This window comes from Lontra canadensis, unplaced genomic scaffold, assembly GCF_010015895.1.
Source record: "Lontra canadensis isolate GAN:19392208 unplaced genomic scaffold, GSC_riverotter_1.0 scaffold124, whole genome shotgun sequence".
NCBI lineage: Eukaryota > Metazoa > Chordata > Mammalia > Carnivora > Mustelidae > Lontra > Lontra canadensis.
The window spans coordinates 4,130,741-4,149,179 of NW_022631118.1; the positions used below are offsets into that span (position 1 = coordinate 4,130,741).

The following is an 18,439-nucleotide window of genomic DNA, read 5'->3' on the forward strand; positions in this document are numbered from 1 at the left end:
AAACAATTAAATGTTGTTTCAGAAGCTGGTAGATGCTTACACTACATGATAATAACTTCTCAGCTGAGCTCACTGATACCTTAACTGTTTTTTTTTTTCCTATTTCATTCCATCTTGAACATAACTATTTAAAAAAATAAATTTCACAGAGGTCTCCCTCTGCCTACCACTTCATCTGCTTGTACTCTGTCAAATAAATAAATTTTTAAAAAATAAAACAATAAAAAATTAATAAATACATACATACATTTTCAATATGCAACCACCTTTCAATCCATACTTAGGGCTCTTTATTTCCAATCACATCATCCAAATTAGTTTCACAGTTATAATACTAAATCAAACTCTTCTCCCCTAAAGAGAAATTTTTAAAAATTGGCTATACATAGTTATACACTCTTCCAATCTTCTCTTATTACTTCCTCTAAATGCTTTACTAGACCTCATAATGGTTAGTGGCTTAGGGTGCTAGGTAGGAAATAAAGATAACTAATACATGGTCCTAGCCCTCCAGAGACTCACAATTGGGGGTTTTGTTTTGTTTTGTTTTCTCCAAGAAGAAGAGAACTCTAAAGTACATCTCAGGGCACCTGGGCAGCTCAGATAGTTAAACATCTGACTCTTGGTTTCAACTCGGGTCATGATCTCAGGGTCGTGAGATCAAGCCCCATGTTGAGCTCTGCTCTGGGCATGGAGACTGCTTGGGATTCTCTCTCCCTCTCCCTCACCTCCTATGCGCAATCTTTCTCTTTCTCTTTCTCATAAGCAAACAAGCACATCTTAGCTATTTTAAAACTTGAAATTTACATGTATTATGTTGTCTTAAGATGGAGACGATCTCTTCTTACTGTGCCTCATATTCCTAAGACAACCTCCAAGGAGCACATGCTCTATAAAGTCCCTATCAGTAACACAAACCCGTACTTAGCTCCCCCCATCTCTGAAGTTCTATGGCCCTTAACTCAGTAACATAAGATTTTATATTGTCCTCTCTGTTGAAGCTTTTAACCACAAGGATGGGTTAAAATTATGTGGTAGATACTAACCACCTCAGACCTTCAGGTGGCCAAGCAGAGCCTAGTGGGACCAGATCAACTACCCTGGCTATGAACATGTCATCACTTTACCTTGCTATGCTGGGCAGATATTTTAAGTTCGTTTTTAAAAAATATTTTATTTATTTGACACAGAGAGAGATCACAAGCAGGCAGAGAGGCAGGCAGAGAGAGAGGGAGGAAGCAGGCTCCCTGCTGAGCAGAAGCCTGATGCGGGGCTCGATCCCAGGACCCTGAGATCATGACCTGAGCCAAAGGCAAAGGATTTGACCCACTGAGCCACCCAGGTGCCCCGATATTTTAATTTTCTATTTGTGCCATGAAAAAGACTGTGAAGCACAAGTTTCATTTGTGGCATTTTCAAATTAGAAGTGACTTATTATTTAGTACAATGACCTCATCTAAAAAATGAAGGAAATGAAACCTATGGAATTTAATTTGTTTAAGGTCACACTGGTATTTAATAACAGAAACAAGTCATTCTCAGAATCTATAACTGAAGGCCCCTGACTTCTGGGCTTGATTACACCACATCACACTGCTTCTTCAGTTGCCACTTACGTAAATCATAAAACTTGCCACCCCCCAAGACTGTAAGAAATTTGAGAATAAGGCTGTAACACAATTTGTATGTAGCTCTCATATCTCTCAAAGTGCTAATCTCCAACTCAGAGGTACTTAAGAAATAGTTATTGGTGGAATAAAAAATCTTCAGTATAAAGAAATGTCCCACTTAATGAAAAAGACAACTTCAAGTTCCATATTTAGAAATGTGCCTGAATAGTATAAGTATTTATGTATATTCAAATGTGTACATAAATAGAATGTGAAAAAGTGGACAAATATACTTTGGGAGAAAGGGTACTTGAGTACCTGAAACTATACCTGAGAACAGGCAACTGACATGACTATTCTAAAAATCACATATACGGGATCTAAGTTTGTTAAAAACAAGACAACTGGCTCAAAATGGAGTCACATACATTAAACCCCACATTATCAACCTGAGAATCTAATTACAGTCACCTCTCCCAGAAAGGTGCTCTTAAACCAACAAATCAGGAATTACCTGATCAGTATTAGTTAGGTAATCTGCCTAATAACTCCTGAGATTTCCCTTCAGGGAAAGTAACACCATAATATCAATCCAATTTCTGCCTAGTGAAACTTTCTTGTATCTGGTCCTTTCTGTCTATAAAACTCTGTATAGCTCTTCAGAGCTCCTAAATTTGCTATAATGGATGATACCCAAGGTGCGAATTGTTGAATAAAGCCAGCAAGATCTTTAAATCTTACCCAGCTGAATCTTTCACAATGTGAAAAGCATTAACATTTAAACCATACAACATAAATTTAATATACATAAATCAAATCCTTAGTAAGACCCATTCCAAGTGTTGTTCCTCACCTATCTGGCATGCATAGACAAGAGGTTATGACTGATGGCCCTGATGTGCATACCATCCCCTCCCCTTAACAATGCCAAGAAAAACCAATTTCAGTAAAATTTCTTTACAGCAGCAGTTTTTAGAATTTTTCCCTTTGCTCTTTGCTCTGCCTGGCCTGCTTTTCCCCCTAGATATCTCTTTGGTTTCCTCCCATCCTTCAGATATTTGCCCACATATCAAGAAGTGCTTAAAATCTCCTGCTCTAGAATTTATCTCCCATCACAACTGTCATATTGTATAAAGATTGCTCACACTATCCAAAATACAGCATTCATATGAAAATTTCTGTAAGCTGAAATGATGTAAAGCAAAGAAACAATCACCATTAATTTATGTGAAAAAATTTCTGATCATCCCCAGACTCAAAAAGTAACCTCTTAGGCTTTTCTGATACCCGAGGACACATCTTAGTAACAGATGCACAAAATAAATTGAGATAACACACAGATGCTCAGAAACAGTTCAAAGCTATGAGAGGTTAATGCTGAGATGCTGAGTGTGGTTACGAGGAAAGGAGTTTGGCAGTGCTACCTTTACTGCTAGGGATGTGCACTCTGTAACTGCTCACTGCAAAATAAACACTGAATGCTACTGTCACTTTTCACCTTTGTTTGTAAAACCAAAATTCCTCTTCAGATTTTTTTTCCATTAGCCAAACAAGCATTAACATAGGTCTTTCATAAAAGGAAAAGCTTAATGTGAACGTTTAAAAAGTAGGGGATAACTATTTTATTTACATTTTTATTTACCTCCTCTTACTATATAGTAAGCTCCACAAAGACAAATATTCTTTTTTTTTTTTTTAGATTTTATTTATTTATTTGACAGACAGAGATCACAAGTAGGCAGAGAGGCAGACAGAGAGAGAGGGAAGCAGGCTCCCTGCTGAGCAGAGAGCCTCGATCCCAGGACCTTGAGACCATGACCTGAGCAGAAGGCAGAGGATTTAACCCACTGAGCCACCCAGGCGCCCCACAAATATTCTTTGTTTTATTCACTCATATATTCTTAGTACCTAAGACCAGGGTGGACAAAGTATGGGCCATGGCCCAGATACTGTGCACCACAGCCAAACCCAGGTATCCATTTACACATTGTGGGTGGCTGCTTTCATGCTACAATGCAGAGCTGAACAGTTCCAACAGAGACCAGATGGTAAAAAATACTTATTACTGCTATTTACAGAAAAAGTTTGTAAAAAAAGTTTGTAAAAAGTACTGACCAAAAACAATGTTAGGTCAAATACTCATAAATATTTACTGAGCAAATGTATGAGAATAAACAATAGCAAAAAACAAACAACAACAAAAAAACCTTTTCTGATCCCATAGTGCTTTAATAACAGATATAAAAGAAGAGCACTTAAACAGAGACATCACCATGGAAGCTTTCGGTGCACTCACCCAGGTTTGCATTTTCATCTGTATAGTTAGTTTTTCATATCCTACACACACCATGAATTCAAAAAACAAAGTTGGCAAGAGCACTAAAATTCAGATAGTTAAGTAATAAGCTTGCTTAAAATCACTCAGCTAGTAAATGCCAAATCCAGGATAGAAGTCTTTTTCTTCTTTAATTGTTTTCTGTTACAATCAAGCAAATTTTAAGGTGATAATTATTTTCTACTCTTCAATTTGAGAATTAAAGATCCTCAAATCTGACTTAATAATCTTACAAGTAATCTGAGTGTTTCAAAGTCTGACTAACCACGAAACAATGATTATATGTAAAAAACTTGAGGGAACCAAATTAAACTATTCTGAATTTGAAGGCCTCCTTTCTACCCTAATTCTACTGTCCATTTCTTCCCTTGATGTTACTTTATTGTTAAACATTAACAGCATCCTAATACTGAGGCACACTTATATACTACATTGAAATGTCAAAGCACTTACTCAAATAATCTCAATTTAGGGGCGCCTGAGTGGCTCAATGGGTTGAAGCCGCTGCCTTTGGCTCAGGTCGTGATCCCGGGGTTCTGGGATCGAGCCCCGCATCGGGCTCTCTGCTCCGCAGGGAGCCTGCTTCCTCCTCTCTCTCTGCCTGCCTCTCTACCTGTGATCTCCCTCTCTGTGTCAAATGAATAAAAAAAAAAAATCTCAATTTATACCATAAAATGTATACTGACTTCAGGACCACTATGAATGTTACCATTGCTTTAAAACATGGCCTATCTCTAGCCTATAGGCATGAAAACAAACATTCCATAGCCATCTTAAGCTTTTATTTTTTAAAAAATATTTATTTATTTGTGAGAGAGACAGAGAGAGAGTGCAAGCAGGGAGAGCCGCAGGCAGAGGGAAAAACAGGCTCTCCACTGAACAAGGAGCCTGACGTGGGACTTAATCCCAGCACCCTGGGATCATGACCTGAGCCAAAGACAAACGCTTAACCAACTGAGCCACCCAGGCATCCTTTAAGCTTTTATTCTTTCATTGGGTCTTTCTTCTATTGCAATAACTTAATAGTTTTTAATGAGATATTTTATGTTCTTGCATAAAATTTACATCAAGGCTCATTAATCCTTTTTTCTAAAAGATTTATTTATTTGACAGACAGAGATCACAAGTAGGCAGAGAGGCAGGCAGAGAGAGAGAGAGAGGAGGAAGCAGGCTCCCCGCTGAGTAAAAAGCCCGACGTGGGGCTCGATCCCAGGACTCTGGGATCATGACCCAAGCGGAAGGCAGAGGTGTTAACCCACTGAGCCACCCAGGCACCCCTCATTAATCCTTTCTTCATAGAGAACCTCTCTCTTGCTAATCAACTCCACTTGCCTTCTGGGGAAATCCTATTCAGGACCTTCAAATGGATCATTGTTATTCTCTTGCTTTTATCTGACAACTCTGTTCAAAGCTGCTAAGACCCTGGTTTCAGCCATCATCCTTTCTGGCCTAGATTCTACAAGAGACTCCTACCCATTCTCCTTCTAGACTCCCTGCAGTCTACTCACATGGCAGTCAGAGTGATTCTTTAAAAAAATAAGTCAGATGGAAGCACCTGGGTGGCTCAGGAGTTTAAGCATCTGCCTTCTGCTCAGGTCATGATCCCAGGGTCCTGGGATGGAGCCATGTGTCAGGCTCCCTGCTCAGCAAGAAGCCTGCTTCTCAATCTCTCCCACTCCCCGTTTGTGTTCCTTCTCTGGCTGTCTCTCTGTCAAATAAATAAAAAGTCTTAAAAAAAAAAAAAAGTCAGATTATTATACCACTCTTATGCTCAAAACACCCAATGGCTCTGATTCTCATTTAGTCCTTACAATGTTTATGAAGCTCTACCTGATCTGGCCACCTGTGACCTCTCTGATCTATCTCTTACTATGGTCCCCTGCTCACTCAGCTTTTTCACACTGGCTTCCTTGCCATTCCTTTGACATTCAGACAGGCTCCCACCCTCTGGTTACTTCAATTCCCTTGAATAGTTATCCCCCAGACAGCACACCACATGACTAACTCTTTCATCTTCTGAAGTCTTCATTCAAATATCACCTTCTTGAGGAGGTCTACCCTTATCGTTTGGCTTCAAAACTGCAACTCACCTCCCCTCCATACACACTCTGGATCTCTGTTCTCTCATTTTATTTTTTTCCATAATACTTATCATCTTACAACATAAAATTCATTTATTATATTTATTGTATGCTATCTCCTTCAATTCAAAGAAAACTCCGTAAGGGCAGAAATCTCTGCCTGTTTTGTTTTCTGAGGTACCCAAACTACCTAGAACATTGCCTAATACATAGTAGTATTGAATAAATATTGATGAAAGAATGAAAGCTTACTCCACTTCAAAGATTTAGCCATGTACATTCTCAAACTCACAATTAGATCTCCTTTCTTGTTCCCTATGTCTATATACTATTCACTAATTCACTGAACATATAAACCAAGGACAGAAGCCTTAGTCATAGGGAATATAAGATACCCTCTCCTCACATATCTCTTGTCTTCACTTCTACCATCAATCCCTTGATTTAAATTACTGTTCTCTCTCATCTGGACTGCTGTAATAGCCTTCTGGCTCATCTACCTGCATTCAGTCTAAATCTACTCCAATCCACTCTTCATGCTGTAAGCACAGTGCTTGTCTCTAATCACAAAGTTCATATTACACTCCCCCTGCCCCCAAGCCTTGCTTAAAATTCTTTGATGCTACTCATCCTTCTTAGGTGGAGAAAACCTGCTTAACGTTGTCTGCAAACGACTGTATGAACTGCACCTATCTACCTCTCCAGCCTTAACCAGTATTCACTTGCATGCATGCACACACGCCAAGTATATACACCTGCCGTTCTATCCTTCATATGCGGCAAAACTCCTCCCTTCTTAGCCTTCGTACCTGCAACTCAGGTACCTCATTCAGATAAACCTCAGTTTATCCTGTCAATCTCTTTCATTCACTTCCTCAGGAAACTCATACCCTGCCTTTCTTAAGTAGGTAAACTGTCCCTATGACAGGCTCCAGTAGCACTTGTCACAGCTGAAAATTTAGACTTGTGTTGAATGATTCTTTAATATGTGCCCCCATCTGATTATAAATTCCATGAGAGCAAGAATCACATCTGGTTTTGCTCACCATAATATCCAGTGCCTAGCACATATCAGATAATATATATTTGCTAAATAAATGACTAAAAGTATTAACCATAATATGGAAATATGAAAACTGCAGAAGAATAAAAAGTGTGGGAAACAAGTGCTAGGTTCTGTATGAGGCAGGGAATGGCATGAGATAAAGAAGTCCACATGGGCTAAATCGTGGAAGGCCTTGCATGCCATTTTAAGGAACTTTCTTTACTCCTTATATAACAGTGGACCCAGTGAAGGTTTTTAAGCAGTGGAAATGGCATCATTTGCTTTGTTTTAGGTAGTTCCCAGAGGCTGCATGCAGCATCATTTGCTTTGTTTTAGGTAGTTCCCAGAGGCTGCATGCAGGCAATGAGATGATGGATGGAGGCCCAATCTAAGGCACTAACTTAGGAATCGAGAACAGGAGCCAATTTGGGGATTGTCTGATTGAGGACTGAAAGAGATCAGAATAACTCTTAAGGTTGCCAGCGTGGGTGACTTGTGACTTGCAAAGTCAGATCTAGTGATTCTCAAACTCATGGGCTGATTGCACTAGAATTATCTGGGGCCTTGATTTAAAGTGGGATTTTCAGGGCACCTGGGTGGCTCAGTTGGTTAAGCGACTGCCTTCGGCTCAGGTCATGATCCCAGGGTCCTGGGATCAAGCCCTGCATCGGGCTCCCCACTCAGTGGGGAGCCTGCTTCTCCCTCTCCCACTCTCCTGCTTGTATTCCCTCTCTCGCTTTCTCTGTCAAAAAATAAATTAAATAAAAAATAAATTAATAAATGGGATTTTCTAGGCTCCATACCAGACCTCCTAAATCAGAAATTCTGGGAGTAGAGCATAAAAACTATATTTTCAACTAGTGTCCTAAATGATTTCTTCTGTACCCACAGAAGTTTGGAAACAACTAAGAAAACATAAAAGAAGATAAAAAGGTTTATGAGAAATGATGATGAATTTAAATTTGGAAATGAAGAGTTTGAATTACCTATGCAGATAACTAACAGACAGGGAAATAACTAATTCTGAAGATCACAGGTTTCCAGTTGGAGACCAATTTTTGGTGGAAGCTGAAAATACGACAGCATTTAAGTTCACAGAAGAGTGAAAAGAGTGATATAGTTATGGCTAAAATTCCAAAGGATACAATACTTAAGATGCAGAGAAAAGGATTTGCTCATTATTCAAAAAATACCCTAAAATGCTATTTCTGCGTAAGATATTTGTATGCAAAATGGCGTCCTACTATAAGTCGGGAGGGATATCAAAGCTAAGATGTGGCACCTCTTACAAGCCGTGTGGACAGCTCTAGGCCTTCTCTCAACACATAGCCAAAATGTCACAGACCTTATCATTCAAGTCCATACACCTTGAAAGAGTGCATGTTTACTAAGAAAACCCTAATTTATTTTATTCGCAAGAGTCTTTAACTTGGAGGTGTCTTTAACTTACTCTCCATTACCCACACCAACATCCTCAAGCTCTTCTTTCAAAGCTTTCCCAGATTCCTCTGGACAGAATTAATTACTCCTTCCCTAAACACACGTTTTTATATTGCTTGTGGCACTTAACACATTCTATCTTATCTTATATGTGGGGGCAGCAGAGTGTTAAAGAAAGAGAACTAGCCTATAGAAATCAAAAGCTTCACTCCTTATTTACAAGTTGTGTGACCCTGAAATCACTTATGCTTCCTAGTTTGTGAATTAATTACAATAAGGACCATCATTACCATCTCATAGAATTACTAAGAAGATCAAGTGAGATAATTTACGTTAAAGTGCTTTATTAAAATTCATAAATTACTGAAGCACTTGGGTGGCTAAGTCAGTTAAGCATCTGCCTTCAGCTCAGGTCATGCATGATCCCAGGTCCTAAGATCAAGCCTTGCTTCCAGCTCCCCCTCCCCGCGCAGCAGGGGCCTGTTTCTCCCTCTGCCCACACCCTCAAGGAGTGTTCTCTCTTTCTCTCAAATAAATAAATGAAATCTTTGTTAAAAATTCATAAATTACTTGTTCTTCTGTTTATATTCTCTTTTCGGCTAGTTCTAAAAAATCTTAGGAGATCGGAATCAAGTGTTATGTACCTGTGTGTCCACCACAGCATTTATCAGAATTTACCTTGCATAAAACAAACACTCAGAAGTTTGGTCAAATATGTTGAATAGATGATATGAAAGAAAAAAAAGAGACAAGTTTGTACTTTCATTCCAAAAAGGACCTGAGGCAGCTGACATGAATTTTTCTTTGACCACTCTATTAACTATCCTGCCAATAAATTCTATTTTCCTTGTTCATTCCCCTTTCTGAAACAACCCTTTCTTCTATCCCCCACATACTCACATATCTAAATCCTATTTCTTCTGTAAGATCCAAATCAATGCAGCTAACTCCTACTCCTCCTCTAAGCTTTCTACTCATTTCAAACCAGAAGGATCTTTCATCTTCTCAACTTGTCCCTACACTTATTATACAGCTACTCTTTTATTTGTTTTGTTTTTAAGATTTTATTTATTTATTTGACAGAGAGAGATAGCAAGAAAGGGAACACAAGCAGGGGGGTACTGAAGAGGAAGAAGCAGTCTCCCCACTGAGCAGGAAGCCTGCCAGGGACTTGATCCCAGGACCAGGGGATTACCACCTGAGCAGAAGGCAGATGCTTAACAACTGAGCCACACAGATGCCTCTAAGATACTGTTTTATACTGTTTGCTATTCCTCCAACTAGACTGTAAGTTCACTGAGTCTAGGATCAGAAATTTTTCAGATACTCCAGAGAACTTTAAAGGTGAACAGCAGGTAATAGAAGAAACAATCTTATGTAGTAGCCATTTTTTAAAAATCTGAAGGATTTCAGAAGGATCTGACATAAGACCATCTTTGTGTAAGAAATGCTAACCCCGAATTTTCATAAATTTAGTGCCAATAAAAAATTTAGTGCCAGTAGCTGATTGTTTCTATCATATTATCCATATAAAAGAAGTTCACATTTTAAACTACAGAAAGTAAAAGTACATTTTTGGATCTCCCAAATACTCAGACCAATATCCAGCATATTAAAATGGAGAGATCATCTGTTATGGAAGGTAAAAGCAGCTTTTGAATCAGATAATGCCTAGAACACAGTAGTTACTAAAACATATCTCATCAAAATGTAAATGTAAATGGCCTACATTTAGTATTTAAGTTCTGAAACCATGGTATACTCTCTCTATGCCTCTGCTACTGCATCAAGAAAAAAAATAGAGCTGCTTTAGAATTAAGAATTTAGAATTAAACTGCATAATGTGTTTAATATTTTGCCTGCCACATAATAAGCACACAATGAACATAACTATTGTTATCATTATTACCACTCCTAAATATCTCTTGATTAATAAGTATTCCATATATTATTCTACATAAAGGAAATCACACTGGAAATTTAAATATTTTCATTTATCTCCTACTCAGTATATAAAAGTAGTTACCATAAACTATGGTATTACAACAAAATATGTTATAGTATTATGTAATCAGTAAAAATCTATAAAAGAATATTTGCGGGGGCACCTGGGTGGCTCAGTCAGTTAAGCATCCAACTCTTGGTTTTGGCTCCGGTCATGATCTCAGGGCCATGCTGTGCTCTGTCCTCACACAGAATCTGCTTAAGTTTCTCTCTCCCTCTCCCTCCCTCCACCCAGCTCTCACTCTTTCTAAAATAAATAAGTGTTTAAAAAAATAAAAAGAATATTTATGGATATCTAAAAATATTCAAGATAGAATGTGAATAAAAAAAGACATAAAATTATGCATTTAGTATTAAGATTCTGGTTTTATATTATTTTATTTTTTAAAGATTTTATTTATTTATTTGACAGACAGAGATCACAAGTAGGCAGAGAGGCAGGCAGAGAGAGGGGGGAAGCAGGCTCCCTACTGAGCAGAGAAACCAATGCGGGGCTCAATCCTAGGACCCTGAGATCATGACCTGAGCCAAAGGCAGAGGCTTAACCCACTGAGCCACTCAGGCAGCCCATCTGGTTTTATTTTAAAAAGCTAATATTTAAAAAAAAAAAAAAAAAATATATATATATATATATATATATATATTAAAAAAAAAAAGCTAATATTAACAGAACTAAATTTAAATTTTCTCCTATATATTTTTTCATATTTAAGTAAGCAGTATATTAAGAAAACATGCCAAATATTGGCAATACTTATTTTTGGTTTTTCCTTCTTTTATTTTATTTTCAATGTTTTCTACATTAAACATTTTTTTTTTCAATTCAAAACATTCAATTTTCAAATCACAAAGAACTTAAAGAAAAAACTACCTTTGTGAATTTGAAGATGATCCTTCAAGTGATACAATTTGACCAACTATATATGGCATATATTTATTTATTAAGTGCCCATATATTTACTTTTTAGAGAAGAACACATTTCAAATATTGCAGCAGACTCGATGTGTAATAAGATTTTTCTATGGAAAAACACATTCACTGGAAAATCCAAAAAGGAAGGGAATAAGAACCTTTGTGTTCAACATGTCATGATTTTTCTACCCAGGTCTCATTTCTATCATGAGGTCAAAACCAGGCTTTTTACATATTAGGCACAAATAATATTTGCCAAATCTGAATTTTTTTAAAGATGTTATTTATTTGACAAAGAGAGAGATCAAAAGTAGGCAGAGAGGCAGGCAGAGAAAGGGGAGGGAGGAAGCAGGCTCCCCACTGAGCAGAGAGCCTGATGCAGGGCTCCATCCCAGGACCCTGGGATCATGACCTGAGCCGAAGGCAGAGGCTTTAACCCACTGAGCCACCCAGGTAGCCCCAAATCTGAATTTAAAAAGAATCTAGCTTAAAGGCCAAGACACTACTTTGAAAACTAGACTGGTTATGTGGCAGATGGCTAAGGCAGACGCAGGTGGCTTTCAAACACAATGGATATACTGGAAAATCAATTCCACATTTGTCTTAGGGTTACGTTTGTACACAGGTACACGTACATGCACGTCTTTAAGAATGTTAACATATATGGACAGAAATAGCAGTGTACTGGGACGCCTGGGTGGCTCAGTTGGTTAAGTGACTGCCTTCGGCTCAGGTCATGATCCTGGACTCCTTGGATGAGTCCCGCGTCATCTCAGTGGGAAGTCCACTTCTCCCGCTGACCCTCACCCCCCCATGCTCTCTCTCTCTCTGCCTCTCTCATTCTCTCTCAAATAAATATATCTTAAAAAAAAAAGAAAGATCAGCATACTTAAACAATTATCACCAGTATTAAAACATTTCATCCTCAGACATTTGAGTTTAAAAAAAAAAAAAAAAGACATAAATACAGAAGCCACTGGGGCGCCTGGGTGGCTCTGTGGGTTAAAACCTCTGCCTTTGGCTCAGGTCATGATCCCAGGGTCCTGGGATCGAGCCCTGCATTGGGCTCTCTGCTTAGTGGGGAGCCCACTCTCCTCCTCTCTCTCTGCCTGCCTCTCTGCCTACTTGTGATCTCTGTCTGTCAAATAAATAAAATCTTAAAAAAAAAAAAAATACAGAAGCCAGTATTTAGAATTTGAAACAATCTCTCTCTCTTACTAACATACAACAGAGTAGGTCTCCAGACTAATCTCCACTTAATCAACTTGCTGTATCACTCTTAAACTTTCCATTTTCTCTGAAAGATATGCAGACTTTATATTCACAGGATAATTAATGTTCATGGCTGGTACACTTTCATATACATCATGCTCCCACATCATTTTGTTATATTCACTATAATTAAACAGTTTCATTAAATACTATATAAATCAATAAGATAAGAGTATAAAAAGGGCTCTTGTTTCATGAAAACTAAGGTGCTTTGGAAAGACTCAAGAACAGCACATTTTTTAAAAATGAAGTTAAAGTGGGCAAGGCTTTCAAGAGATTATTAAAATCTAAGAGTCTGGGGGAAAAAAAATCTAAGAGTCTGTCTCATGCTGCTTCCCAAGTGTTACCAGGTTATCACTCCACTTTACAAAAATTTTTAAAATGGAAATTATAGTCCATGTAATGAGCACAAGAAAGGTATAGAAGCCTAATCAGTAGGTTTGTATTTTAAAAAGTTAAGGCATTGTTTTTAAGTTAAAGTAATTAAAAACAGAACTACCATTGGATCCAGTAACTGCACTCCTAGGTATTTCTTCAAAGAATACAAAAATACTAATTTGAAAACATATAGGCACCCCTATGTTTATTGCAGCATTATTTACAATAGCCAAGTAATGGAAGCAGCCCAAGTGACCACTGACAGATAAATGGATATAGAAGATATGGCATACACACACGATGGAATATTATTCAGTCATAAAAAAAAAGAATGAAATCTTGCCACCTGCAACAACATGGACTATCTAGACAGGATAATGCTTAGCAAAATAAGGCAGTCAGAGAAAGACAAACAGAAAATCACTTCACTCATACATGGAATTTAAGAAGCAAAAGAACAGGGGCGCCTGGGTGGCTCAGTGGGTTAAGCCGCTGCCTTCAGCTCAGGTCATGATCTCAGGGTCCTGGGATCGAGTCCCGCATCGGGCTCCCTGCTTAGCAGGGAGCCTGCTTCCCTCTCTCTCTCTGACAGCCTCCTCTGCCTACTTGTAATCTCTCTCTGTCAAATAAATAAATAAAATCTTTAAAAAAAAAAAAAATAAAAATAAAAAAATAAAAAGAAGCAAAAGAACAAAGGGGGGAAAAACCAAACTCTTAACAATAAAGAACAGTTGGTTGCCAGAGGGGGTGGGGAGATACAGGTGAAACAGGGGAAGGTGATTAAGAATACATTTATCTTGATTAGCACTGAGTAATATATGGAACTGTTAAATCACTAAATTGTACACCTAAAATTAATGTAACACTGTATATTAACTACACTGGAATTAAAATTTTAAAAAATCAAATTGGTGGGTTTTACTGTAAATACATGTATTAAAGAAACAATTTTTTAAAATGTTCTCCCTTGACTCTCTATGAAGTTATTATTGTTGTTGTTTTAAGATTTTATTTGAGAGTGAAGAAAGAAATCATGGGGACAGGGGGACACAGGTAGAGAGAGAGAGGGAGGGATAAGCAGACTCCCTACTAAGCAGTGACCCCAACTCAGGGTTCAGTCCCAGGACCCTGGGATCATGACCTTAGCCGAAGGCAGACACTTAACCCACTAAGCCACAGAGGCACCCCTTAAAACAATATAAATGCATACAATATGCTTTACTTATAATTTTCTTTTTAACATAAAAGTCTATAATCCCAGAATCACTAGTAAAAAAAAATTTCTTAAGGACGCCTGGGTGGTGCAGTCAGTTAAGCATCCAACTCTTGGTTTCAGCTCAGGTCATGATCTCAAGGTTGTGAGATGGAACTCAGCATCTAGCTCCGTGCTAAGCAGGGAATCTGCCTGAGACTCTCTCTCTCCCGCTCTGCACCTCACCCCCACCCCATGCTTGAGCATGCACGAGCATGCTTGCTCATTTGCTCGCTCACTCTCTCTAAAATAAATAAATCTTGGGGAAAAAAATGTCTTCGTGTTCTCTGGTACAGATTAATCCGAATTATATAGTTGCACTGTTTTTACTGTCAACATTTTTGTCTTCTGTCAAAGACCAAATATCTTTTTTATTTCAAAGATAACTATGATGCACATAAATTATGTATTACTTTTCTGCATTTATACCTTTAATTTTAATGATCTGAAACTTTATTCTCCTGATTCTGTTATTCTGGTAGATATGTTATCTGGATAGGCTTAACTTCTTGAAGTGATTTACTGTCCATTACTTGTTTGCTTGTTTTTAGTGTCACATTTAAATAGGAGAGGTTTAAAGGTACGTGATTCAATTTGGATTTCCAGGCAAAATGTCCAGTAAAATAAATTTACCTGTGCCAGAAACAAACACAGAATGAAAGCAATTGATCAATCAAAACCTGAAGAAATACATAAAAGTAAAGCCAAAAGACAGCAAGATGGCAACTTATAGGGCAGACCTGGACCATAAATGTGTTGTTTGACTTCCATAATATGTCAAAAATCAAGAGAGTACTAAGCTATCTTTCAAGTTTCTCTTGAAAAGTAAGAAGGCCTGGAAAGACTGGGCTCATAGTCCTGAATCACAACAATCGGGTAAAGCTAAGAAGATACTGCCCCTTTAGACAACACTTAAACTCTTCAGTTTGTCCAAGTCACGTGACATGAGTTCACTCATTGTCATTACCTGCCCCACTACATGTACGTGTTTTCAAACCCTAGAGCTCTTTTTTCTATATGCTTCAACTAACCATAACTAAGACATGAAGTGAAAGTTATATGAAAAGAGTTTCCCCTAAATTTGTTAAGCCTAGTTGTCCCATCCAGGCAGACCTAAAAAACCTGTTTATGAAGAGTAAATTATAGGGGCACCTGGGTGGCTCGGTCAGTTGATCATCAGACTCTTAGTCTCAGCTCAGCTACTGATCTCAAGATCATGTAAAGCCCCACGTCAGGTTCCATGCTCAGTACAGAGTCTGCTTGACTCTCTCCCTCCCCCTCTACCCCTCCCCCCATTCATGCACTCATGGTCTCTCAAAAAATTTTAAAAATCTTTTAAAAAGTATAAGAATGCATATGCTCTGCTATAGAATGTAAATATATATTGAATGCTGATGACGTGGTACAGTGTATATGAAAATTATAAGCAATTTAGTATCTATCTGTGCTTTGCACAGAAAAACCCAGATTCTAGAACTTTTTTTGCCTTCATTAATGTTAAAAAGTCAAATCATGTGCAAAACCAAAACAAGAACAAAGCAACTTTGCTCCTCTACCATAAAACTAAGCCTTTTAACATAAAAAAAAAAACATGAAAGATACTGAAGATTTTAGCAAAACAGTAAAATAAGATATACCAATATGTTAGGAAGCAAACAGGAATATAATTCTAAGCATCCAGTCATTAGACAGAATAAATATTTTTTTAAAGATTTTATTTATTTATTTAACAGAGACAGAGAGATCACAAGCAGGCAGAGCAGCAAGCGGAGAGAAAGGGGGAAACAGGCTCCCTGCTGATCAGAGAGCCCAATGTGGGGCTCAATCCCAGGACCTTGAGATCATGACCTGAGCTGAAAGTAAAGGCTTAACCCACTGAGCTACCCAGGCACCCCAGCCAGAATATTATCACCTCATTTATTTAATGAAAAAAATAAATAAAACTATTTTTTACCACAACTTTGAGGTACTTGCTGAGATATCTCTTTGATAAGTGTGAAGAATACTAGCTCGAAGAACTGTAGGTTGGAGAAAAAGGAAATCTAGCAGACTTACCCGCTCTGCAGTTGCCTCATCCCCTGGCAGACATGCAGCAGCAGCAGCACAAGCTATTTCCATCATAGCAGAACTGGTTGGAGCATCAGTTGTGGATGAAGACCTGGGTCGGCCTGACTGCATAACAGTTGCCATCTCCTGGCCAGATTTCCTGTTGATTTGGGGACTTCCCTTTGGGGCCTCTGGTTTGCCCCGCCTACTATGTAAGCTTGTCCCCCTCTTCATCTTGGGTGGCACTCGGATCTGCTGCAGGACACGATTCAGAGCTGTGGGGTGGGTGGGGACACCATCAATCTCAGCACATGCGTTCTGGCTTTCCAGATCCATTTCAGGTTCTGGATCTGCCTGAATTTGTTGCACATCGTGTGGAGACACTGATGACCTCCTGCGCTGGTGCTGGAAGAGATGCTTCAAGCCTTGGCCAATCACATTAATGTTCTCCAAAGCATTGTGGGTCATTTTAGACAACTTTTGTTCTGATTCTGTCTGCTTTCTGGCCTCTGCATCTTGGGATTTGCCTCCAGGATCAGGGTCCTCATATAACTGTTCACTGCCTGAAGGCTCCATCAGTAGATTTAATACGCTTATTTGCAAACTCAAAAACTTTATAACACACCAAGACTGTCAAATTAGGTAGGCATTTGCTTCAACAGTAACTACACATGCAGCTGTGAGACGGAGGCTTCATGCCTATCTAATGTTAAAAAAAAAAAAAAAAGAAAGAAAGAAAGAAAGAAAAGAGCCTCTTATTATAAATCCATGCAAAATCTCCAGTGTTAAAGAAAAACATGCCACTAGCCAAACACATAGGCACTATCATTAAGCAATCTTTAACCAGAAGATTAAAAGGTAGTGTTCTAGATGGTGGGTAATGATTATTTTCTAGAATAGGAGAAAAAGTTCAGAAACAAGTACACAGCATATGAAAACAGCAATGTTTAAAAAAAATCCCTACAAGTTTCAATATATGAAGAATCGGATACTAGAGGAGTCATCCTAGAATGGAAACCACAATAACAGTTGACAGAACAGCCATTACTTGGGAAATCAAGAGGGAATAGACCATTCAATAGGCACAGTATAGCTGAGACAATTTAATTACTCTCACTCATAACCACAGTTAATTATCCATATGATGAAACTCAGCAAAGTAAATTCAAAGAATAATAGGGAGAAGCAGATATCCTAATCCACTGCATATGGATTTTACTGGAAAAGAGGAATTTCTTGGTATCATTCGTATTTATCAAGTTCACTGGTAAATAGGTGTGACACGTTTGCTCTTTGGAGAAGAAAATGGAAATAAAAATCTTGTAAGCTGAATTCTCTGCTGAAGCACAAACGAACAGTCTGGCACCATCTGAGCAAATGATCCAGACAGAATCTGTCTTCAGAGAGACTAGAGCTTTTGCTCAGTACCAGCTATCAGAAAAGAGATTTCAGACTCACTCCAGAGGTGGGGAACAAGAGGCAAGACAGTTTACATCTCAAACAGACAAGTGTTGGACAATTGGAGTTGGTCCCCGCCCCCACCCTACCCTACAAAAAAAGAAGAGATTCAAAGATATTCCTTTCTCTGAATAGTATCATCTCTGACAGAAGTTTCCCACATATCCACACAAATTCAAAAGCAAAGAAATAACACAGTAACTGGGTGTGATGGAAGAGTAGAAAAAAAGAAAGGGTAAAATGCAACCACACACCAATATTAAATGCAGGAAATTAAAAGGAAGCTGAAACTAAGAGATGTAAAGTCGACCTAACTGCCATGGTTATGGAAATCACATGCAAAAAAAAGAGGAGGGGAATATGGTAGGGATGAGGTTTTTCTTAATGGAAAGAAATAGGTAGTATTTTTGTATTGAGTTTTTGCAAATATATAAATTTGCATTAATGCACAGAACCTGCTAGAGAGGACAAAATATTATGTAGGAAGTTATTTCCCTATTTTTCCTCAACCTTTTGTTCAACAAGCTTTAAAACTCCCTTCACTACCAAGTACTTTGAACAGCCTAAGTCACTACAAATGAGGCCCTCTGGTGGTCATGTTCTGG

General features: G+C 38.3%; 1 protein-coding gene across 1 annotated transcript in view; it reads right to left on the reverse strand.

Annotated features, from left to right (window-relative positions):
* TMCC1 (transmembrane and coiled-coil domain family 1) overlaps positions 1–16,952 on the reverse strand; it is a 183,160-nt gene extending 166,208 nt beyond the window's left edge. The window contains exon 1 of the mRNA XM_032841497.1: positions 16,386–16,952. Within this exon, the coding sequence (XP_032697388.1) occupies positions 16,386–16,952 (567 nt within the window). The remainder of the gene's footprint in view (positions 1–16,385) is intronic.
* Positions 16,953–18,439: the final 1,487 nt, after the last annotated feature.